This window comes from Coenobita brevimanus, chromosome 6 (genome assembly GCF_032717465.1).
Source record: "Coenobita brevimanus isolate Jiangsu-jjx chromosome 6, ASM3271746v2, whole genome shotgun sequence".
In the NCBI taxonomy this organism is placed as follows: Eukaryota; Metazoa; Arthropoda; class Malacostraca; order Decapoda; family Coenobitidae; genus Coenobita; species Coenobita brevimanus.
The window spans coordinates 51,132,788-51,157,888 of NC_136959.1; the positions used below are offsets into that span (position 1 = coordinate 51,132,788).

At 44.3% G+C, this 25,101-nt stretch overlaps 1 protein-coding gene across 1 annotated transcript in view; it reads right to left on the reverse strand.

Moving 5' to 3' along the window:
• Window positions 1-25,101, reverse strand: part of LOC145401967 (putative G-protein coupled receptor CG31760) — a 348,699-nt gene that overhangs the window by 150,185 nt on the left and 173,413 nt on the right. Inside the window, exons 5-6 of the mRNA XM_080274074.1 lie at window positions 5,249-5,406; window positions 1,575-1,783 (exon numbers count right to left, since the gene is read on the reverse strand). Coding sequence (XP_080130200.1) covers window positions 1,575-1,783; window positions 5,249-5,406 — 367 coding nt within the window. The remainder of the gene's footprint in view (window positions 1-1,574; window positions 1,784-5,248; window positions 5,407-25,101) is intronic.

Here is a 25,101-nt window from a genome sequence, read left to right on the forward strand (position 1 = left end):
ATATAATAAAAGTAATTTAAAATGCGTCGTTAATAATGAATGTACTCGGCCAACCAATCAGCTGCCAGCTTTCAAAGGCTTAAGGCTCGTCTCTTCTCAGATCAGATCATATATGCTGTAGTCGACCTGGAGAAGACTGAGACTGAGGCAATGGAGGAGAAAAGAGAACACACTGAAAAGGAGAAAATGTTACAACATCGGGATCTAAATATCCCACAGGTATAAGGTGACCTGGAGAAGATAAGACTAGAAATATACAGGGAGAAAATGGAAACAACAAAAATACACTGGGTAGAAGGAAAACCAGAAAATCATGACGATAGCAATAAATAAAATGGGACATGTGTTGCGGGTGTTAGTTTAAGATGACCTGGGTGCGACTGCCGCTGGAGAAGTGTATGAGACAGCAGACGAAAAAAAAAAAAAGGAAAATTATGACGAGAATAATGAGGAAAAAGAGAAATTGATCATAATGCCTAAATAACAAACTATACTCGGTTTCTTTTCACCTGAGGGAATTGGACAACTCCAACGACTTACAGTACAAAGCTGTGATGGCATAAAATTTTTTAAGCCCTAGATATAAAGAAGGAGTGGATCTCTGTGGTTACTAGTCAAATCATTCCCCCGATCTCGCTAAATTTGGCCAACAACTAATCTGGTATGGGTATGAGATCTTTGTAGGGGTAAACGCGCTAAAGTATAAGCCGACCTGGATGCGACTGGAACTGGGGCAACGTAAGTGAAAATATAAAACAGAGAAAGGTAGAGGATGATGACGTGAATGGCGGTGACTCGGTGTAGGAGAGGGGAACTGAGAAAGTGTACGAGTAAAAGAAAATATAAGAAAACAGAGAAGGAAAGACAAATATGAGGAGTCAAAAAAATGTCTATAGCAATTAGCGAAAACAACCAATGAACTAATCCGTGGAGAATGATAACCTGGATGGCAATGATGCAGTGCTGGAGAGGAGAACTGGAACAGAGAATGATATATCTGTCTATCTATTGCCAGACACCATAATCCCGTAAAGGGTGGCCATTTGACACTGAGTTAGTTGTTTTACAGGAAGGGGCACCAACCCTCCACCAACCCACTTGTTGACACGTAGGGAGCACGTATGGTTTGGTTATATGGTTACCACCCAGCGTTGTAAATGGTTTCTTGGCTTACAGGAAACCATTTGGCTTGTCACTCAATGTAAAGCCACCTGTAATGGAAAGAAAAGGAATAAGAAGTGACAGGAAAGATAGGAGAAATAGGAAGAGAGGAGGGCAGGCACAGAAAAAGAATGATAAAAGCTAAGGAAGTGGGCAGCACTACATCAAGTGAGTGGATGATGGTCGCCACCACCTACCACAAACAGAGAATGGTAAAAGCAAAAATTAACGGGGGGGAAAAAAAAGTTCTAACAATAGGTGAAAAGGTCCAATGAACTGACCCCGCTGAGAATGACGACCTGGGTGGCAGTGGCGCGGTACAGAAGAGGGGAACTCGAACAGAGAAAGATAAAGGCAAAAATGAAGAGATAAAAATAGCTCTAACAATAAGCAAAAAGGCCTAATGAACTAACCCAATGGAGAATGAAGACCTGGATGGCAGTGGTGCGGTGTAGGAGAGGAGCCAGCGCTTGGTGTGGCAGTGGAAGTAAGGGAAGGTCCACCACCCCAGGGATCCCGCCACGCTCTCCGACTGAAACTTCCCGCTGGTGCCTCTACTGTTGTTTCGGGGCTTCGGATCCTCACCACTGGGGGACCACGCCTCATCACTCAATTCCATCCGCTGGGGAGAGAAGGCGGAATAGGGAGTTTCGTGATGCCTCTTCCATATCTATTTATGTACCATGTTGCACCGAAATATTCTTAGATTTTATCTATACAAAAAAAACAGCAGTGCCTCTCTCTCTCTCTCTCTCTCTCTCTCTCTCTCTCTCTCTCTCTCTCTCTCTCTCTCTCTCTCTCTCTCTCTCTCTCTCTCTCTCTCTCTCTCTCTCTCTCTCTCTGTGCGTCATGTGTGCACCCACGTGCTTGCGTACGTGTGTGCATATATGTGCTTGTGTGTATGTGTGTACAAACTTGCAAGTCATTCAGCTGGTGTCATTCTGCTGGTGAGCTTGGTGGACGGATCAGAAGGGTGGGAGAATGGATGGTTGGAGTGTGTTTGTGGATGAATGGAGTAGGCAGGTTGAGTGGACAGGGTGGGTGAGGTGTTTGTGTGGGCACCCTTGGTGGGAAGGGCAAGCTGGATGGGTAGGAAAATAGGTCAACAGGGAAAAATGACATCCAAGGGGGAAATAGGTTCACTGAAGGGAAAAAAGGTTGATGGATAAAATAAGTCCATAGTGGAAAAATGGTCCATGAGGAAAACAAGTCCCTGGGGAAAATAAATCAGAGGGATAGTTAGTTCATGAGGGAAACAGGTCAGCGTATAAATATAGGTCTATGTAAAGAAGAGGTCCATGGGAATAATAGGTCCATAGTAAAAGTAAGTTCATGGTGAAATTAGGAGCAGGAGATAGCCTAAGTGAAAAGTTTCTAAGAGGGAAAAATCCATTGGAGGAAATTTGTCAGTGCAGAAATAGGTCCATGGGGAGAACAGATGGGTGACTGGTGGATATGCAGGGGTGTAGCTTGAGACAGGGTCATGGGATACTTTATGTTCACTGCGAGAACGGATGTTATGTTTTGACAGCTTGTGTGTGTGTGTGTGTGTGTGTGTGTGTGTGTGTGTGTGTGTGTGTGAACAAAGTAGCTAAAATAAGAGGAGTTGAGAGTCAGCCGAGGAGTAAGCCTTTTTTTTTTTTTCTTTTTTTTTCTTTTTTTTTTTTTGCACAATCGGTCAACCACATTTAAGAAGTAGTTAGAGTCCTGGCTGAGACTACTACTTATATATGACTCCTATACACAAGTTATCCTCTTGCGGACTATGCCTCAGCCATGTGGATGGACAATGTTCCAACCCTGGCAAGGCGCTGTTTGCTGCAGGAAGGAGGCTGCTTCTATGTGGCTGATGAGTCTCCTTGGCCAGGCAGACCGGGGTAAGGCAACAGCACAACAGACACAGTTTGGGACGAGAATCAGTGACCTCTGGGAATTTAGAGTGGGATTTTTAGGCATATTTAAGGTCGATTCCCAGACGTAATCATCATTATGTCTCTTTATTTATTTATTTATTTTCTTACTTCTGTTTTTACTTATTTGCAGGAAGGACAAGCAGAGGCAAGTGCAGTACCTTCTCACGTGTCTGTGTCTCCCTGAAGAGACAAATTTGAATGGCAAGAGGGAAAGGGTGGTAAAAATGTTAGTGAATTTGGACTGCCCAATCGGAATAATTTTCATCCGACGGGACTGGGCTACAATTACAAATTAAATACAAAGTCATGGTTGCATGGAATTTGTTGAGCCATAGTAAGAGGCAGGAATGGATCTCCTTGGTTATGTCGAAAGTGATCCTCAAATCTGACAACATTTGGCCATCAACTGACCGGAAAGGGGATTATAGAGATCTTTGTTACATTAGGATCCAAACACCGTACCTGCTCCTCTCATCATTATTCTATCTATCTATCTATAGCCCGACGCCCTAATCCCGCAAAGGGTGGCCGCAGACAAATCGCCTCCAAGTCACTCTGTCACCCACCATTTGACTCCCCTCCCCCCAACTCACCCCCCCCTCCCTCATATACCTCTCAACTCCATCCCTCCACCTCATCCTCGGTCTACCCCTCCCTCTCCCTCCCTCCACCTCACCTACATACACCCTCTTAGTCAGTCTTTCATTCTCCATTCTCTCCACATGTCCAAACCACCTCAGTGTATTTCTCCTAATCTTTTCAACCACATCCACATCTACCCCACAACGTTCCTTCACTTCTTCATTCGTCAACCTGTCCCTCCACGTCACTCCACATGCTCCTCTCAAGTAACTCATTTCCACTGCTCTCACTCTTGACTTGTTCCCCTCTTGCAAGGTCCACGCCTCGCTTCCATACGTCAGGGTAGGGATCACAATACCATCATGCAGTGACTTCTTAACTTCCATACTCACCTCCCTATTTCTCATCACTGCTTTCAGTGTACCAACAACCTTTCTTCCCTGCTGTACCCTTTCACGTACTTCATCCCCCAAAGTTCCATCCTTACTCATCACACTACCCAAGTACTTGAATGCACTCACAATCTCCATATCCTCACCATCCAACCTCACTGCACACTCTGTGACTTCATTCCTCTCAAACACCATAACTTTACTTTTGTTTACATTAACTTTCAGCTTCCTCCTCCTACACACTGTCCCAAATTCATTCACCAAACCTTGCAACTCCCATTCATCTTCACTCAACAATACTGTATCATCAGCAAACAGCAACACCGGAAGCTTCCAAATCTCACCCTCATTCATTAGGGCCACCCCCACATCCACTGCCCTACCTTGCACCTCCTTTACAACCCCATCCATATATATATTAAACAGCCATGGAGACATCACACACCCCTGTTTCAGTCCCACATTGAGATCAAAGAACTCACTCAGCTCACCATCCACTCGCACCGTAGCCCTAGCTCCCTCGTACATACTCTTCACAGCACTCAACAATTTCCCCTCCACTCCATATATTCTTAATACCTTCCACATACCTTGCCTATCTATTCTGTCATAAGCTTTCTCCAAGTCCATGAAGGCAGCATACACTTTCCTTCCTTCTCTAGATACTTCTCCACTAAACATCTTAGAACAAATATCTGATCTACACACCCTTTTCCCTTCCTAAATCCCCCTTGTTCTTCTCCAACTAGCTCCTCTGTCATATGCCTAACCCTATCAATGAGTATTCTACCATATATTTTACCAGTCACACTAAGAAGGCAAATACCCCTATGGTTACCACATACTTCTCTCTCCCTTTTTCCTTTGTACAGAGGAACAATTATACCTGATTTCCAGTCCTCTGGAACCCTTCCCTCTTCCCAAGCCAATCTACACAACTTCCATATCCATTATTACCTCCCGATAATGTTTTGACGAGACCAGGAGCATCAACCGAGCTGGAAGGGGTCAGGGATCTTTGCCAGGTTACAGTAAACGTGCTCTACCTACTCCTCTCACCATTAATACCAGGCAAGAAAATTATTACGACACTTGGCCATCAACCGAGCTGGAAAGTTTTAGGAATCTTTGTGAGGTAAGAGTCGTGGCAGTGTAAGGAGTCAACGCGGTGTAAGAGGTCAACGCGGTGTAGCGACTGACCGTGGATGTGATGGTGGTGGTGGGAGTGAAAACCTGGTGTGGTCGGCTGGTGTGAGTGAGCCGGAATGTTGTGGACCCGGGGTTCGACACCACCGCCCTGGCACCCACCACCTGACCGCCAGACTCAGCCAGATTCCCCAGCAGCACCTCCACCAGCTCTGGAAGGAAGAGAGACAGGTGGAATCAATCTAAGGGAAGGAAGACATGAAGGGAGATGCGAAGAAAGGGAGAACAAAAAAAAACTTGTGGCTTTAAAAAATGTGTCATTGACTGTAAGAACCTCAGGAACTCAGCTCATTCAAAAGTAAATATGCCGATGAAAGATTTATAGCCTTAGAAACTCAATTCATCCATGGTTCCGCTAGACCCTATTCTGTACATGACTATCGCTCCTTTCAGCAACACACAGTTCAGTCTTTCATCATATTTTCACTACTCCTCGTGTCTCGTTATTCGTCTATAAATCACCTTCTCAGAGGCTAGGTGTGCTTAACTGAGTCCGTGTTTTCTTTATCTTTTTACAGCTACTAAATCTACACATGGACTGTATTCGCCCCTGTGTGGAGTACTCCTCTGATTTGCAGATCTCACTACGCATAGCATGTCTAAGAAAAGAATAGACAAAGGCTTTTCGTCTCATCAACTTTTCTCCTGTCTTTGTTTCTCCTCACTCTCTCCCCGCTGCAGTGTAGCATATCTCTCTCTCTCTCTCTCTCTCTCTCTCTCTCTCTCTCTCTCTCTCTCTCTCTCTCTCTCTCTCTCTCTCTCTCTCTCTCTCTCTCTCTCTCTCTCTCTCTCTCTCTCTCTCTCTCTCTCTCTCTCTCTCTCTCTCTCTTATATCTGTTTTACTCTGGACACCATTCCTTTCCAATATCTGTCTATATACCTCCTTCCTTACAACGGGCTTGCAGAATTCGTCTTTCCACTTATTCTCATCCTTCCTTGTCTAGCAGTCTAATGCAAAGGGTAACCAGCATTCTCATATCTTTCATATTACACATCTGGTCAATTCTTCTGTCTTTTCTCCTACCTACGTCCTCTTGTCTTTAAGTTCTATGTGTCTCGAAATAAAAGGATCTTGAATGGATCTTAATTTTAGCTTTTCTTGAACTTTATACTGAAGCGACAACTTTTACACGCATTAGCAAGACTTTTGAGTCCTCTGGAAAAGGGCTAATATCAAAACACCAGGGTCCTGCAAATTTAATCTCATTTTACTTTCAAGGACACGGGAGAGAACGGATAATCAACAAAGCCTGGCAACCCCGCGGCTCACACAATAAAGTTATAATATCGGATAAAATATAGAATACAGAAAAAGAGAGAAATGCAAATAATAAAGGAAAGGGAGAAGAGAGGAAGTTATGAGGAAAGAAAGAGGGTTCTCCAGCCACACCTGCCTGACGTTGGAGAGAGAGGAGAAAAGAGACAGAGAAAGGCAAACTAGAGAAGAAAGCAATAAACTTGTGGGGGAGAAAAGTGAGTTATGAGGGAGACGGAGAGCAAGACACACACTGACAGGCTTAACGACAGACAGGAATGAAGGAAGACAGAGGAGGAGGGGGACGAGAATAGAGGAATAGATAAGATAGGGAAGAAGAAGGAGATGAAAGAAGAGAGAGAGAGAGAGAGACAGACAGACAGACAGACAGAGAGAGAGAGAGAGAGAGACAGAGACAGAGAGAGACAGAGAGAGAGAGAGAAAGGGGGGATGGAAGACGCGGAGGAAAGAAAGAACAAGGAATACTCGAAGTCTGACTTACAAGGAGGAACTTCAAAGAGTAGGAATGGCGGGAACAGACAGTAGATTGAAACACTGGCTCTTAATACACTAAAAATCATTCAGAAAACAAGAAAAAAAATGCCCAGAATGTTTATTATTGGCTCTATGCTCTGTATGACCTTTAGAGCACCATTAGGCCTTTCCATCTGACGACGTATTGGGTAGCTTATGATTGTAACTCTATGACGATTTTATTTAGAGTACAACAAGGTATTCTAATGGTGAAGTGACTAATGAGGCAAAATTTAACCTTTCTAGTTTGAAAATTAGATACAAATGTAAATAAAGTCGTATCGAAGCAGAAAGAACAAAGTGAAAAAATAATCGTCATTGGACTGAAGGTGTTAATGTCCTTATACCTCTGGCTTTGGGCTTGGACTGGAGATCTCATTCCCAAGGTCTGGCAGTCCACCCCCTTACCAACACAGGGTTTACAATAGCGCTCACATATCACCACTTGGGCGCTAATGCTAGGGATATCTCCTTCTCGGCTGCGTGATGGTAGCAGTGTTTTTAAGCTATTCTATCAGTTAGTCATCCATCCATTCAGTATCTACTGTAGTCCTTTATTATTTCATCAAGAGGGTAGGGGACCGAGGGTAGGCCATTAGAAAAAAGTGACCAGTCGCTCTCTCTGCAATGGCACTGAGTTATTAATAAAGCTCAATCATTCCTCGAACTTAAACCCTTCTTGATATCTGAACCCATGGCCTTACAAACCACAGTCCATCATCCCACAGTCATATGCTTCCCTTGCTTGTCATTTCCACACCACTTCAACACTCCCAACACCTGATACACTGCACCACATGACATACCCACTACACTAACACCCAGCCATCCATTTATGTTAATTAATTTCACTCTTCCAGATACTTATCAATTAGCCGTAATAAAGGTGATGGCTCTGGACGTAGGCTTAATGAAAAATAACTGCTCCTCTGTCTGTCTGTCTGTCTGTCTGTCTGTCTGTCTGTCTCTGTCTCTCTCTCTCTCTCTCTCTCTCTCTCTCTCTCTCTCTCTCTCTCTCTCTCTCTCTCTCTCTCTCTCTCTCTCTCTCTCTCCTTAACCTCTACTGTGAAATTGAGGAATAGCCTGTGAGTTCGATTTTTTATGAATTACCTTCACTACACACACACACACACACACACACACACACACACACACACATTCACAGCACCACTACAACCCATCTGAATGCGGCGGCCCTTTCTCTACCTGAATAATGGATGAGTTGCGTAAGGCGTGACCTGTGAATAAGTAATACCACCTGTTGCACTGAGCGGTAACTACGGGATTTCAGAGCTGGGTCACACGCCAAGTGGATGTGAACTCGGTGGAATGTAGGCTGAATCTGCCCATCTCCTGCAGTCCACCAGCCTTCTTTTGGGGGGATAGGAAGGGGTGAGGGACGTAAAACAGGGCAATGAGGCTGCTCGTATACCAGTGCCACCACCACATGAAGACGTCCCTCACAAGCGCCCGAAAGCAAAGGGACAACGTAAATGGATAGAAACCCGAACTTTCTGTCACGATCCACATACTGTAGCTCGGTGTTTGGCTTTCACTCTACCATTCCTCGATATTTCTAGGATACATATATTTTTCTACCCATATTTCATTATCTACTGCCTGAAGCTGATCATAAGAACGTCTAGGTGTGCCTCTACATATAACGACTCCGCATCCCACGACTCAAAAACCTTCCTCATATATTTTTCACTTCATCCCTGCAGTTCTTCCGCGGTATACACTCAGGGACAAAAGTTTGCCTCTCTTCCACTGCATTTAGAGCATATCTGTCACTTTTCAGCCTGAATCATCCATGGGCGAGAAACACAGCAATCCTCTCTTAATTTTGAAATAATAAAAAGCAGAGGAAACTGAGAATCAATATGGTGAAGTACAAGGTGAAATTTTGTCCCCGGCTTTACATCTTTCAATCATAGAGAGAGAGAGAGCGTGGTTGCATACTGTTGTTGAAAAAGAATGATAGCATTAGACATTAAGTTACAAGAATATAGTATGACGACATGACGATACCTAAATAAATATTGAGTGATACTTGTAACAGTATCACTCAATATTTATTTAGGTATCGTCATGTCGTCATACTATATTCTTGTAACTTAATGTCTAATGCTATCATTCTTTTTCAACAACAGTATGCAACCACTCTCTCTCTCTCTCTCTCTCTCTCTCTCTCTCTCTCTCTCTCTCTCTCTCTCTCTCTCTCTCTCTCTCCACCTGTGTTTGCCAATTTACCTCTCCTCTAAATCTTATAATTACTGACAGTTCTCAGACTAAAGTCCTCTATAATTGTTGACCTACTCCTCCTCCTTTCCCTCCCTTGCTTCTCACCTATATGTTATAATTCTCTCTCTCTCTCTCTCTCTCTCTCTCTCTCTCTCTCTCTCTCTCTCTCTCTCTCTCTCTCTCTCTCTCTCTCTCTCCCATCTGTGTTTGCCAATTTACCTCTCCTCTAAATCTTATAATTACTGACAGTTCTCAGACTAAAGTCCTCTATAATTGCTGACCTACCTCCTCCTCCTTTCCCTCCCTTGCTTCTCACCTATATGTTATAATCCACTCTCTCTCTCTCTCTCTCTCTCTCTCTCTCTCTCTCTCTCTCTCTCTCTCATTACACTGTGACCATACCACAATCTCCACAATCTTATAATAGGAAATTTACCACTGCCTGTTTCTTGTTAAGAAACAATGTGTATATAATCATACTATATTCGTGTAACTTTATATCTGTGATTATTAATCTATTTATATGTTTATTACAATGGTTCAACCCATCAAGGCAATCCACCCGACGTATGTGTTACTAGGGGGTGCGCCATTTGTGTAATTTTTATTATGTAAACCTTACACAATAAAATTTGTAAATAAAAAAAAAACCACCCCCATATGCTTTCCTTGCTTGTCATTTTCACACCACTTTAATATTTCCAGCACCTGACACACTGCACCACATGACATACCGCAGCACCTGACATACCACACCACCTGACATACCGCACCACCTGATATTCCACACCATCTGACATGCCACACCACCTGAGATACCATACCACCTGACATACCAACCAACTTATATACCACTTCATCATTTTCATCTCCATCATTATGCTCACCATCATTACTAGGCAGGATAAGCTCCCTAAAGGAAGACAATTTTTTTTCTCCACTCTGACTTTTTTCTCAGCCAAACATACGTTGAAATTTATTCCTCAGTCTTCTCTGTCTACCTCTTCTTGTCACTCCATTTCTGGGTTACTATTCCTACTCCCTGGCTTTTCATCTGTCATTTATTCTCTCATGTCCATTTCTGTTTCATAATTGTGGTGATTCTTTTATTTACATCTGTTCTCTGCAGTACCACAGCACCCGGACACAACCACACTGTCTGAACTACTAGAAACAACTGCAGCAAGACAGCCACAGCCACACTACACCACCACAGCCACACCATCACCACAGTTACACAGCCATCGTACACCACCGCACCACTTCACACCACCACCACATCAGCACCGCATCATTACCACCCCACCACCATGCTATCTTGCTAAAGGCCAGTGCTAAAATTAGAGCTGCGTAGATTAGTGTAGTGATGGGCTTGACGTCACCATGGAGGGGGCGCACACTACCCTTGTCTGTTTTGACTTACCGAGTTCAGTGCCCTCTTGGCCGCTAGTCGGGGCGTATACTTGGTAAAAAAAAAATAAGAAAAATAAAAGGGAGTCTGAAGAATTTTCCGTCTTTACTCATTGAAGGAGTGGAAGGTGACTTTGAAAAAACATTTCCAGGAAGGTTTCTTTAATGTGCGCGCCAGCTATTTTTTATCAACATAACATAAACTAGGAACTTTACGCAACAGGCAATGCACTTTCCATTCGGGATTACAACCGAGAACATGCCGGTCAAAGATGGTGTCGACCATTATTCACTCACTTGATGTTGTGTTCAATACGTCTTCATTCACCTTAATCATTCTTTTCTCTGTCGCCCTCCTCTCCTCCTGCTTCTCCCAGTTTTCCTATCACTTTGTAATACCTCTCTCTCCCTTCAGGTGACTGAACACTGAATGACAAGCTTAATGTTTCCTGTAACTCGGGAAACCACTTACGATCCTGGGTGGTCACCATATAGCCTAATAAGGTGATGAACCTACTATGGTGTCGATATTAACTGGTTGGAGAGACGCAAATGTGTTGTCCACCCGGGAACCAAAGCCTCCACACTCTTCCCCATGCCTCGCTGTGGAGACGTGCCATTTACCGCAAGGAAGCATCGGTTCACCACACGGGATGGTCTACAGGGACGGTTGTTTGCCTGCGGTTGATGGGTCCGCTTGGCTAAACAGACCGTGGTTGTGCAACAACAAAAATATGGAAAAAAATGCGAATCCCAACAATGCTCTTTGTGAAGCCATCGACCACCCGGTGAAGACACTTCTTGATGGACTGGACATCTGCCTCATCCACACCATCAATCAACTGCTGTGTTCAAGCAGGTGTAAGAACAAGATTGAATGAGTACTGTCTGTGATGATAGACGTTATGTATCTATAATCATTCAATCCTGTGTCGACCCATCATGAGCGTAGGCACCCTGGGATAGGTTACTTAGTACTGACATTCCCGTGAGAATGACCACTTGTTCGCCCCTGAGAATAACCATATAAGTAATAATTCCCAACCAACCCTCTGATATTAAACTCTTATGAGCTACACCTGATTGGAGCGTCTTAACCCATTCGACCAATAAGTGTCCATTTGGTCTATGGTTCCATCCAGAGTAGTAAATTCTTTTTTTGACTTGTAGAACATCATTTGTTCGTCAATCTGGAAAGCCAACTGAACTAAAGTGAGTGGATACTGGGCGCCCCACTTACCACGGAATAATAATATAGATAATATAGATAAGAGTAAGAATAATAAGAATAACAATAATTGATAAGTGCCGGTAAAAATTAAGCAAACTCTCTAAAGATGATCCATTCCATCGGGCACTATTGACAGCTTTCTCACAATTATGTATCTGAATCCCTCCCGCCCAGTGTGATCAGTGGGAAGTAGAAATAAGAAGAAGATGATGATGATGATGATGTTGATAAAAAGAAGAGTGGACACGATATCAGCCATTCCCCTATTGTCATCTTCGGGCAGGTAACAAACAAATCAGTATGAACAATAACAGTACCATGGACTCTACGTACACCTACTCTACTGAAGCGGTGAATGACTAACGACCACTATTACTAAAAATAATAAACATAACCAGTAATAAAAACAGCCATTATCGTGCTCATAAAACAAACGATAACCATTAAAAACAGCATGAAATTGTCCCTACCCGTCCTCCCCACCTCCAAACTTTCCCTTTCCCTCCTCCCTCCTATTTCCTCCTCTCTTCCTCTCCCCTCCCCACCTTCCTCCACTATCCTTCCATGCCTCTTTACCTCTCCTCCCCTCCTCATTTCCCTCCAGTTTCTCTCTTAACCTATCTTGTCGTCTCCCCTCCTCCTCCCTCCTCTACTTGTCTCCTTCTTCTCTCCTCCACTCCTCTATCCTTCAGCTCTCCCCTCCTCCCTATCTCCTTTCCCCTTCCAACTCTTCCACTCTCCACTTTCCTCCGTTTCCTTCCCTACCCCCTTTCTCCATCTAGCACTCTTCCCCTCCCTCCCTCCCTTCTTCCCCTCGCCTCCCTCCGCTCTTTCTCCTTTCCCCCTCCCTCCTTTCGGGTTCCTGATTTTCTGCCCCTGATTACTTTTAAGTACATTTTTCCCGATAACAAATAGCCTTAAAAGGACCAAAAGGACTGTTGCTGTTTACTTTTCTTTGTGCTCCTTTGTAATCCTCTGTATTCTCTTCCCTACCTCTCACCCCTCCCCTCCCTTCCACTTTCCCTTCCCCCTCCCCTTCCCACCACTCTCCACCTCCCCGCGGTGTAATGTAGCGTGGAGAATGCTGGTGTACACTCAACAAAAATGTATTCTTCCACTGGGGAATCGATGGTTGTGAAAATAAGCAGATTGATGATGATAACGAAAACGAGCGAATTCCAAAGACAGATCGATCTAGTGTGTTACTCATGTCCCTCAAGTTATATAGCGTCCTGTATCGCACCGTTATATGCCCTTGCAATTACTAGGAAAACGCAGTGACTGAATTTGCACTTTTATCATATTTTTAACGAGTTCGAGTCTGGGCATAGGCTTCTCGTTCCCCTCCAGCAGTCCTCCTACGTACCACACATCTCCACATGTCATCACTTCGGCGCTAACACCTACCGTCCGTATTGAAACCGTGCTAGGGCTGCCTCATACAGGAATGGTGTACTGATATTAGCGGGGGTGTCTTTACATGTGGGCTGGCTTTATGGTAGATCAGTAAGGTCTGCTTTAGTAATATTCAAATCCTTAAACTATTCTCTGCCCTAGCCGGGCTTCGAACTAGCATCCGATGGCATACCAGACCACCTCTCTACCGATTCGGCCACCTTCTCCGCCATATATCCCAGTGCTTCGTCCAGGTTTCAGAATATTGAGTGCAGTACGTGGCGCAAAGTTTTTTTTTTTTCCCTTTCTCCTTTTTTGAGGGGGGGGAGGGGTGTACATCGCGGTCCGCTCATGCCTCGTTCATCATGCCCCACGTTTATGTCACCTAAATCCCTCCCATTCAGCACAAGCACTGTAATAAATCCGTACTTTATTTTTGCAGTTTCAGTACAAAATAAATGCATACCTAAATCCCATGAAGTGCCGTACTTTTGATATATCCAGTATTTTTTGGTTTTCAGTCCAAAAGCAAAGAAAAAATTTAATAGTTGATACGGCTACACACGTTTCATATACACTTTTTGTTACTCCTATCGAAAATAAATCCGTGCCTTAATCCAATGAAGGTACTGTTAATTTTACTCCTGGTACATATACATACGGTTTTCCTTAACTTACAAACGCCGTGTAGTGAAGGGGCGAATGTAAACTATCTCTCACCCCCCCCCCGTTCGAAAATTCTCTCTAAAATCGTCCGCTGGAGTTAGTTTTGGCGTCAGTAAATATCTGTATGATTCTTTGATTGCTTAGAATTTTCCTCCACTGAATAAATCCTTTTGAAGTTAACCTTTAAGAAATGGGAATGTTTAACAAGGTATTCTCTCTCTCTCTCTCTCTCTCTCTCTCTCTCTCTCTCTCTCTCTCTCTCTCTCACTCTCTCTCTCTCTCTCTCTCTATTTATTTGTGTATCTATCAATTGAATGGCTATATCAGCGTAGTCAGTATCTGCCCTGCATCATTTACTCATCTCCTACCCCTACCGCCACCCACGCCCACACCAGCAGACTCAGCCATCCCCACAATACACAAGAGACTGCCAGGCGAGTTTCCAGTGCATCGCTAAAGGGCCTTCCTGTATATATGTATAATTTAAACACATAGACACAATACTGGTTATAAACACTAGAGTGAGCGTGGAAAAATGCCTCCAGCCTCGTTGAATAAACATGACACTACGTAAAAATAAAATGCCGTGTAAATATCGCTTTAAAATGGACATCACATTGCTAATATTTTACATGCCACAGGTCACTGACTCCCATTACACGCACACACACACACACACACACACACACACACACACACACACACACACACACACACACACACACACACTTTACGATTTACAAATATACGAAGTTCTTTTGATAATACCTGCATTTTTCAATTCACCTCAGGAGTAAGAGAAATGTCTTATTATAGCTGGGAAGGGGAAGATAAGAGATAGAGAGAGACACAGAGAGAAAGAGAGAGAGGGGGAGAGGGAGGGAGGAAGAGGAAAAAAAGTGATGGGAGAGGAGGTAAGAGGAGAAAGAGAGGGCTGAGAGAATAGGGAAGAGATGAAAAAAGGATGGGAGGAGAGTGAAGGAAAGACCAAGAGAGTGAGAGAAGAATGAAGAGAAATAATGGAACAGAAGGGAAGAAAATATATGTGAGAGAGAAAAGATATGTGCGAGAAGAAGAGAAAACGAGGAGTGGGATGGAGAGAGGGAGGGGAGGAGAAGACAGAAGGCATTTGGGAGAGGGGGAGAAGGTTAATTCCGGAACTATTACCCTTAACAGGATTAGGAGATTTCAAAGACCGCCACTCTCTGACGATTAGGGTCAATGTCCATATTTTGTGCTAATACTGGCAGGGATAGGAGTGGCAGGGGTGATGGTGACAGGGCTGGTGACAGGGGTGATGGTGGTGGTGGTGACAAAGGTGACGGAAGTGACAGTGGTAATGGTGGTAACAGTAGTGGTAGCAGTGGCATAGATTGTGACGTTGGTGGTGGTAGTGGTGGTGATGGTGATAGTTACAGTGAAGTGCTCGCATTAGCAAAACGATGGTGACAGGAACGGTAGCATGGTGAGGAAAAGTGGTGTGGCGGTGATAATAACAGTGATGGCGGTGACACAAGTGGTGATGGGTGATTATGATGATGAAAGAGACTGATGCTTTACCTTTAAATTTGTTTATGATGATGAGGGGAAGCATCTAAGGTTTATGATATGATGATATGTTGATGATGATGATGATGATGATGATGATGGTGATGATACGAAGTGATTAAGGATAATGAGACACGGTGCAGCTGACATGTAATTGACGATGGGTCCTGTATGTTGATGGATGATGAATAAAATATAATCGTGAATGACAGCGCTGATGGACGATTCTTCTGCCTAAAATAAATAGTCACATAATGAACGGTTTACTGACTCACAAACTCTTGCTTGATTTTATAACATTTTCACCTCAAAGTCGCTGTAGTTTCAACCTTTTGCAACTAATTTCAAGTTATGTGGCAGAATAAGGAAATGCTACTGCTTTATGTCTTGCCCATAGCACTTCTTCGTTACTAGCATAACATTCTAACGTTATTCTATTGTTACAGTTCGGCATTCACATTAAGAAATTGAAATTTAGGTCAGGTTAAAGTGGGCAGAGTATAGCTGGAGATTATTTATTGGCGTTGGTAAATTAGCTAGTGAAGACAATAAACCCCTTTAAGTACAGAACCTTCGTCATAATTCATTGTTGCAAATGTCTATATGTCTATAGCGAGACGCCATAATCCCGTAAGGGGAAGCAGTTCGTCTGTGGGTTAGTTGTTTTATGGGGAGAGGCACTAACCCTCTGTCAACCCAGTTGCTGACACGCAGGGAACACGTGTGGGTTGGTTATATGGTTACCGTCCAGGGTTGTAAATCATTTCCTGGCTTACAGGAAACCATTAGGCTTGTTACTCAATGCAAAGCCAACTGAAAAGGGAAGAAGAGTAATAAAAAATGACAAGACAGATGGGAGAAATAGGAAGGGAGGAGGGAAGACACAGAAAAAGAATGATAAAGGTGTAGGAAGAAGTAGGTAGCACCACATCAAGTGAGTGGATGATGGTCGCCACCACCTACTACAATTGCAGATGTCACAAGATTTTATTCGGCTTGTAGAGACCTGATCGAACTGAAGAGGCTAAAGTTAAGAGATGTTTCCATTAACTTCCATCCTATGTTGTCCTTTTTAAAATTCTTGCTTCGGTCAGACGAGTTTATGAAGCCTACGAGAGAGCATTAATACTAAAGAAGTTTTAGGGAAGGAAGTAGTGTTACTGATGGACAGTGAAGCTGCAATTAATTATGCTTAACCTCTAGAATCCGGATTACGTCCTATTTCGTATATTCTTAGTCATCTCCTGACGATTTGACTCAACTTAGGAGAGGCTTCTTGAACTGGTTGATACGTAATAAACTTCTTACATTAGGAGAGGCCTTTCTGAAGTTGAAAAAAAAAGAATCTGGGGGCAGCAGGAGTAAACTGAGAAGGGCATCACCTGAATTCAAAGGGACCTGCTGATGGACGTGGAAGATAGACAAATTTGCTGATGGTGAATGTATTGCTAGAAAATAGGATATATACATTGGATCTATTATTCCCAATAGTCCTAGTGCTTTTCTTTAGTCTTGCTGGTGACTGACGATTTTATTCAGCTTAGGGGAGACGCGTATTAGTGAAAAGGCTACTGGATGCTTTACTTAACCGCTCCAGATCGGAAATTTCATCCCCATGTAAACAAAATTGCCCGTATGCGGAACTAGATAAAGCCGTTTGTCCTGAAGGTCGCAACGTGGGATTCAGCGCTGCTTGGAAACTCCTTTTCTTGAGGAATCTAAACCCTATTCATTCAACAGTGATGCATTCGTCTTGGCCTCTCTTATCTACAACCAAATTTTCAGCACGATTGGTCAGCTCTATGGAAGTACTTAAACAAAACACGTGCAAATTTTTTTTATCATATCACCTGTGCAATGGACATGGAAACTTTGACCAGATGAAAGGGGGGTTCGGCGCCTTCGACTTTGGTGCCGACTAACCCCACAAAACGGAAAGAACAGTCAAGGAAACAACTATCTTCCCAGTAGCGTCTGAAGAAAATTGACAACAAGTGATGTATAATGAAAACCCAATCTCTAGTAGTGCGTGTTTCAGATGGTTCGATTTTTCCGCTATGTATTCGTCAGACTTTGGGAAGCTACTTGGGTCTGCGTTTGTCACGTTACCGAAGGACTAAATTTTGAGAGAGATCTCGTGAAATGTTGCTGTGGCGTGTTTTCTAGAATATGAAAAAAGAAATGCGAAGTGTTGTCAGTACCAAAAAGCTGTATGCTGAATAACTAACGGGTGGCTGGTTCGCGTGGGTGAATGACGGGGTTAGTTACGACCTTTCCCTGCCGAATACCCTATGCAAAAAATAAATAAATAAATAAATAAATAAAAAATGTAAAATAAAAAATAAAATAATAATTCCAAAAAAAATCCCGAGCCCTAAAAAAAAAAAAAAAATCTTTAATTCCGAAATACTCCTGAGTCCTAAAAAATTCTAAAACGGAAAAAATCTGAATCCTATATTGCTTCCGAAATTCGCTGAATACAGTATGACGTCTGAGCCAAGGGAAAAACGTGGGATGTAGAAAAAAGAATACATATATGAATTCCAGGTAGCGTTGGTTATTACGAGTGGCAGTGAGATGATGAAGCTCTGGGCCGCTGGGTTATATTTTCGTCGATGAAGAAGGCTCCCCAGCTGCTCTCCCCTTTCCAGTAAATTTCTGCACATGGCACGTAAATATTCCCTTGTACGTTAAGCAGGCACTCTGTATCGATGCTGGAAGGACTTAAGTAACATACCAAAAGAGAGCATGGTTCAGTATACAGAATAAATGAACTATATCCTTTTTATACTAACTTGGCCTAAAATTGTCACCTCTCCTTCATGAATGCTCAGTTGAAAAAAATACATTGACACTAAAGTATGACGCTTATCATGAAGAAAACCATGGAAAGGATGTAAAGCCCTAAAACTGTCTTTCTCCGCCATTGAACAACGCGAAATAAGCTCTGAAAGGGCGAAAATCTGGGCCAAGTTAAAGTGAAAAGAGTATAGAACAGCGAGATTGTTTATTACCAGGCCCTCGGCGCTCTTGGAAACACGAGGGTCCGGCTTAAATTATCCAAATTTACCTATTTACTCAGGAGAGAAAATGAGTCCTGCAGGGCGATAATATGGGCTGGCGTGTGTTACCAGACGTCGGATTGGTTTACGTACGAGCTAAACGATTGCTCAGTAACTCAGCAACTCAGTGACTTGGGAGTTTCTAGGGGGTTTGATAATACGGGTCGGATCACCATACAGGGACCAAATTTGCACATAAGGTCAGTATATGTGATGAGGTGGTTTGACAGAGTGGGGAATGACAGGGTAAGACGAGAGGTGTGGAAGCAGACGCGGTGTGATGGGAAGGACTGACCAAGGTGTGTTAAAGTGGCACGGTCGTATGGAGAGAAAGGCTGATGACAGGCTGGTAAAGATGTACAGACCATAATGTTGAGGCGGTGAGAGGAAGCGGGTGGTGAGGGAGTAGGTAGAAGGAAAGTGTGTGTGTGTGTGTGTGTGTGTGTGAGAGAGAGAGAGAGAGAGAGAGAGAGAGAGAGAGAGAGAGAGCGTGAGAGAAATTCTGAGTCACTGAGGTCTAAGCAACCAGGAAGGTGGGAGATGTGTATATATAGAGCAAATTGGGCTGGAGTGGCTTTTTGGGCGAAACTCAGTGTCAGTGATCTATAACGGGTAAGAAGTGGAGCAATCAGGGCAAACTGCAGGGCGATCACTAGTGCCTGGTTGTGGACGCATCAGATTTTGCGTTGGTATAGATCATTGCATGCGGGAGCTGAGAGAGTGAATGTCAGTGAATTAGGCTGATGATTGGGCTTTCAGGCGTCACTGGAGGGGCTGTGGCCAAGTCGGTAGAGTGGTGGTCTGCTGTCACAATGGATGGTGATCAGAATCCCGGCTGGGGCAGGGAAATGGTTAAGGATTTGAATTCTTTAGGGAAGACGTTACTGATCTACCATAAGACCCACAGACATGTCATAAAAACACCCCCGCTAATACCACTACACCAATCCAGTATGAGACAGCCCTAACATATATTCAGCATGGACGGTTGGCACTAGAGTCAAAGTGGTGACATGTGAGAGTATGTGACACGTTTGAGGACTGCCGAGCCTCAAGGCATGGATTTGCCAAACAATAAAGGTCTAACGTCACTGCAAGAGTGATATTTCCTTTGACACATCACTGCTCATGATTTGTCACAGTTAAATTTTATCGCTTCAAGTCGGCGAACATAAAACACGTACGTTCTGCCACAACACTGAACTGGTGCAAAAAAACAAAATGTGATCTCTCTGGTTGTGACGGGTTTTTCTCACCAGAACAAACACGTCAGGGGAGGGATCCAGGAACATATTTACAAGCTATTCCTTGCTGTAATTTGTGTTTATTTATGCAGGAAGAACTAGGGGCATGGGGAGGACTCTAGACTCGCCTTTCCTGGTCTTGCCCTCATAAGGAAGCAGTAGCTCTTATTTCTTAATTAATTTATGTATTTTTATGGTGTTTAAGAGACACTGTAAGACTCTACACTCTTCTTTCCTCGTCCTAACATGGAAAATAAATAAAAGTTACGACAGGGAGTTGATTATATGTTTATTTGTGTATCACGTCCATGGAGTTCTCGGGAATTACCCCACCCACTCTGGAGAACCCTACCAGAGAGCTATTTCTTTTACGATATTTTTGCTGCCTCTTCATGATTAAACGCACCCCAGGACAGGCTTTTGGAACCAGGGAATTAGTTGTTGCCCTCATCCCTTCACTCGGTACAAGAAATTTATCCTTTGTTAAATGAAGTTGTCTGATAGTGGCAAAAAGTCGTCGTCTTCTTTTTAGGGAACTTATCGTGGTCGTATAAACTCTCATATATTACTGTGGCTAACACTGGATTGTTATATTCCACTGAGAGTGAATGAAGGCAACCTGGGGGCCTCCATTAGCTCTGTTATTGTCCTATCAGTTCAGGTATTCTGTTTTAGCAAGCACCATTTTTTTTTTCTTTTCAGGTGATGATGAATTATAGGAGTCTAAGTGTTAGGTATTTTGTTATTATGGAAGGTAAAGTATGGGAAGGGTACGAGCATGATTCCTGGTTCCTGTTCCAGCGGGATTTTTTTTTTTTTTTTTTTTTTTTTTAATATGTGTCCGACCCTGGGCATCGGTTTAGCCCGTTCCCTAAGGCCCAGCGGTCCTATGTACCATACACTTCCACACGTTACCACTTCGGCGCTAACACCCACCGCCCATACTGGATACATGCTAGAGTTGTCTCACTCAGGATTTGTGTTCCATACCCAATCCTAGGATCAAAATACCGTAGTTTAAGACAGCGGACCTTCTCAGATCGTTTCCACAGACGTCGATGGCTGGCAGTTCTCAAGGTTTTTGTACCCCTCCCTGCCATGCCTTTCCCACACCTCTCCTACCTTCACCTGTCTTACCTGTATCTCTTCCACTTGCATCATTCTCTCCCACATCTCTCCCATATTTACCTCCCCCTCTCCCACTCTCACCCTTCTCTCCCACCCCTCTCCCACCTCCACCTCTCCCTCCCACACCTCTCCCATATTTATCCCCTTCTCTCTCTCTCTCCCACCTTCATCCTTTCCCACTACACCTCCTCTACCTTCATTATTTTCTCCCACGCTTCACCCAGTTTCACCCCTCCCTCCCACATCTCTTTCATATTTATCCCCCCTCTCTCTCTCTCTCTCTCTCTCTCTCTCTCTCTCTCTCTCTCTCTCTCTCTCTCTCGCCTTGCCACCCTTCCTTCCCATACCTCCTCGACACCCATTGCACCTTCACCCTATTCTCCCTCATCTTTCTCCCCTCACCCATCACTCCCACACCTCTCTCCCCAGCACCCTCCCCCTTACCCCTCACCTTTTCCTCTCGCTCCCTCCCTACCTTTCCCCGTCTCTTCTCCCTCTCCTCCCACCACCCTGCCGCACCGTCCCCTCACGTCTCCTCCTCTCCTCTCTCCTCCCCAGTCTACCCCCCCCTCTATGGTTGTCATGGTAACGGCCGGCATCCCTGAAGCGTCAACATGAACATTATGCCACCTGGTCACCTTCACTCCCCTCACCCTCTCCCCTCTCCCCTCTCCCCTCTCTCTCCCTCCTCCCTTCTCCCCTCACTACCCTCATTCTCCTCTCTCCTTACCTCATCTCCTTGCAGTCTTCCTCCCTCTTCCCACACCATCCCTCCCTCTCCCATCACCTCTCTTCCTCTCTCTCTCCCCTCTCTTTCCCTCTCTCTCCCTCTCTCACCTCTCACCTCCTCCTCCCTCACCCTCCATCGGCGTCCTCTTCTCCCTCATCCCTAACAATCCCCCTGCCTCCTCCCCTCCTCTTCCCACACCTTCATCCCCAACCCCTTTCACCCTCTTGCTGTTACCCTGCTCTCCCCTTGCCTCTCTTTCCTTCCCTCCCCACTCCCTCACCTACTCTCCCCTATCCTCTCCTCCCCTCCAGCTCACTTTCCCCTCTCCTATCCCTCTTCTTACCCTCACCTCTCCCTGCTACCATCCCCCCCCCTCTCCTATCCCTCTTCTTACCCTCACCTCTCCCTGCTACCATCCCCCCCCCTCTCCTCTCCCTCTCCTCTCTCCCTGTCACCTCTCCCCTCCTCTCCCTTCCCCCTCAGTTCTCCCCCCCCTTTCCCCTCACTCTTCCTCCTCTTCTCGTTCCCTTTGCCTCTTTATCTCGTCCCCTCGCTTCCCCTTTCAACCCGTTTTTGCCCTTCAACTCACCTACGCACTCTCTCTCTCTCTCTCTCTCTCTCTCTCTCTCCCTTCCTATGTCCCTCTTCTTTACTATCCTTGTCTTATTCCCGTAGTTAAGCAGAAGCCGCTAAGTGTCGGCATCTTGCAATTACCATAAAAATACAGTATACGTATGAACATAAGAAAAGAGGATAACTGCAGTAATCCGGCTGGGCCATTTTTTACAGTTCCCGTGTGACTAGACTATCAAAATAAGACAAGGATAGTAAAAAGGAAGACTCTCCTTTGCCCTCCAGTCGAAGTTGGCAGGAAGAAGGGAAAAACAACACTACGAAATATGGAAACCTGACGTGGAAATTTTACAGGAAAGGACGACAGGAAAACATCAGTGATCAAAGAGGCGCCTGAAAGAATTAATGAATATCCCGTTCACGATCGTCCTCTCTTTTTTGCTGTCTCTCTCACTTTTTCAGTGTCTTACAGGTCATCTCCTCCGTTCTGAATCCCACTCCCTTCACTGGAAAGCAAAGAATAGTATCTTTTTCAAATAACTCAGCTTCCTGGTCGCATTTGCCGGGGTTATTTTAGTGATCTTTGCATAATGAATAACTGTATAAAAAACTACATTTCCCGACTCATGTCCTTCGGTCGACATTCATTACCATCTTCCCCTGGCACTCCAAACGACCCATTACTTTTTATAGGACTTGTGTTAACTCTTCCACCCAAGCCACTGGTCAGAAATATATCACAATTACTTAGTTACTTTCTGACATTCAATCAAGTTAATTCTAAAAAAAAAAAAAAACTATTCCACACGTTTGCCATAGAGAAATATCACCATGCCCGACTTAGAGATGTATTAAAATTAGCATAAAAAGCTTCGTAGCATCTCTTCCTTGGCGACTTAGGATTATTGCACTTCAGCCTTCTCTTGTATGATATTTGTATAGCTTAAATATCGACATACTTTGCATTAAGAGCATACAAGGAGACAGTGAGATATAATGCGCAGAATCAATCGCTAAGGAACAGGTCTTCAGAAATCTCCCAAACGATTTATAATAGAGTCATTAAACTTCTGTCACAAAGTCATGTATACAAACTTTACCATACCTCCCTTTCACCCACCAACACGCCCACTCACTCTTTACCCCAACCAGCAATGCCCACCTCTCACTTTAGCCACGTCACACACCGCCCCTCCTCCGCTTCACTGCCTCTCATTTCCCTTTTGAACAGCGCCATCACATCGCACCTTCATTCCCTCCTTGAAAACCCTCTCTTCCTGTATTCTTTCCTTATCGACACTTTAAGGTTCCTCTGGTTCACCCTCAGCTGAATAAAATCGTCTGGCGCTTTTCTTAATATAGTTGCCCAGACCATGAGAGGGTTAATCGGTGCCTCTCATATTCCGCACAGCCCATTTCCTAGGCTTGATATTCTTTCGAGGGTAGATCAGGTAACGGGATTTTTGGCCATGTTTTTTGTCACCTTCTAAGACATGGCGGCAAGATAATGCATGGTATTTGTTTTCTTTATACCCCCTGAGATTCTTTTTCTGGATCACAGTGGGAAGTAGGATTGCAAAGATGGTGGTGATGATGATGATGATGGGCATATGAGCGTGTAGGGAAGTTGGTCTGAACGAGTGGTGAGTCTAATTTAACGCAGTCAGGTTCTGGAGCTCTTCCTGGTTTATCAGTGTGGAGATTCGATCAAACACCGCTTACATCACAGGCCCACTACTCTGCCACTCTCCTTTCATCCCTCCTTACCTCCCCTCTCACTTCCTCCTCCTTTCCCAGCTCTACTCTGCCTCCCCCTGCCTCCCTCCCTCCCTGTCTCTCGCACCTTTGCCTTTATACGTCTCTAATCAACCATTTTCGCCAAGTTCCGGTGTGGTGGTAGTCGGTGGCGTGATGGCGAAAGGCGTAATGGTGCTGGTAACGGGACGGCAAGATCTTGTAAAGTGATGGTGTCTAGTAATGGTGACAGTAATGGAGTGGTGACAGATGTAGGTATGGCGTTTGAGGTGGTGGGCAGTGAGGGTGAAGGCTACTATGGAAAATAAAGAAGAAACCAAATGAGGACAAACACACCAAAAGAAAAAAACAAGGAATCAAAGACCAACAGCCACCAAAGTTCGTGTCACCTATGGACATTCATACAACGACGCAAATAGAAACGTTTATCGCAATATGCCTCTACACACTCCGTTTGAAAGACTGGAGATCATAAGCAGGAGGAAAATGATCCGGAAAAGTCTGTTCCATGGTTCACCGATCGTGTACATGAGAGACTGAGGACAAAGGATAATTCTTGCACGAGAGTTTGTGGAAAGACTGATGCTGCGTGCCCGCCTTAAAGGGAAATGTATTTAAGAGGTGAATTCGGAAAAGCAACTTAAAGACACAGTAGAGAGAGAGTGACACAGAAAAGAGAGAGTGATGAGGGTACACGTGTCAGCCTGGCAGTGGTAGTAATGGGGTGGGTGACGCTAGTGATCGAGCTGGTTATGGTACAGTGACATGGTGATAACGAAAACAGTATTTATGTGACAGTGAGGGTGACAAGAGCGACAGAGTACCTAGTGACAGTGAAGGCGGTGATGGTGACAGTGGCAGTGGAAGCAGGCAACAGAGATGAAAGATAGATCAGTAAAGTTGTTGACAACGAAGATGATGATGATGAGTGTGAATTTGATGTTGTTGGTAGGGAGTGATGCTGGTGGTGATAAGGGTTGATGGTTGTAATGGTAGTGTTGATGATAACAGTGATGATGGAAAGTATTGTGGTGATGGCAGTAATGGTGGTAATGACAGTGATTGGGAAAGG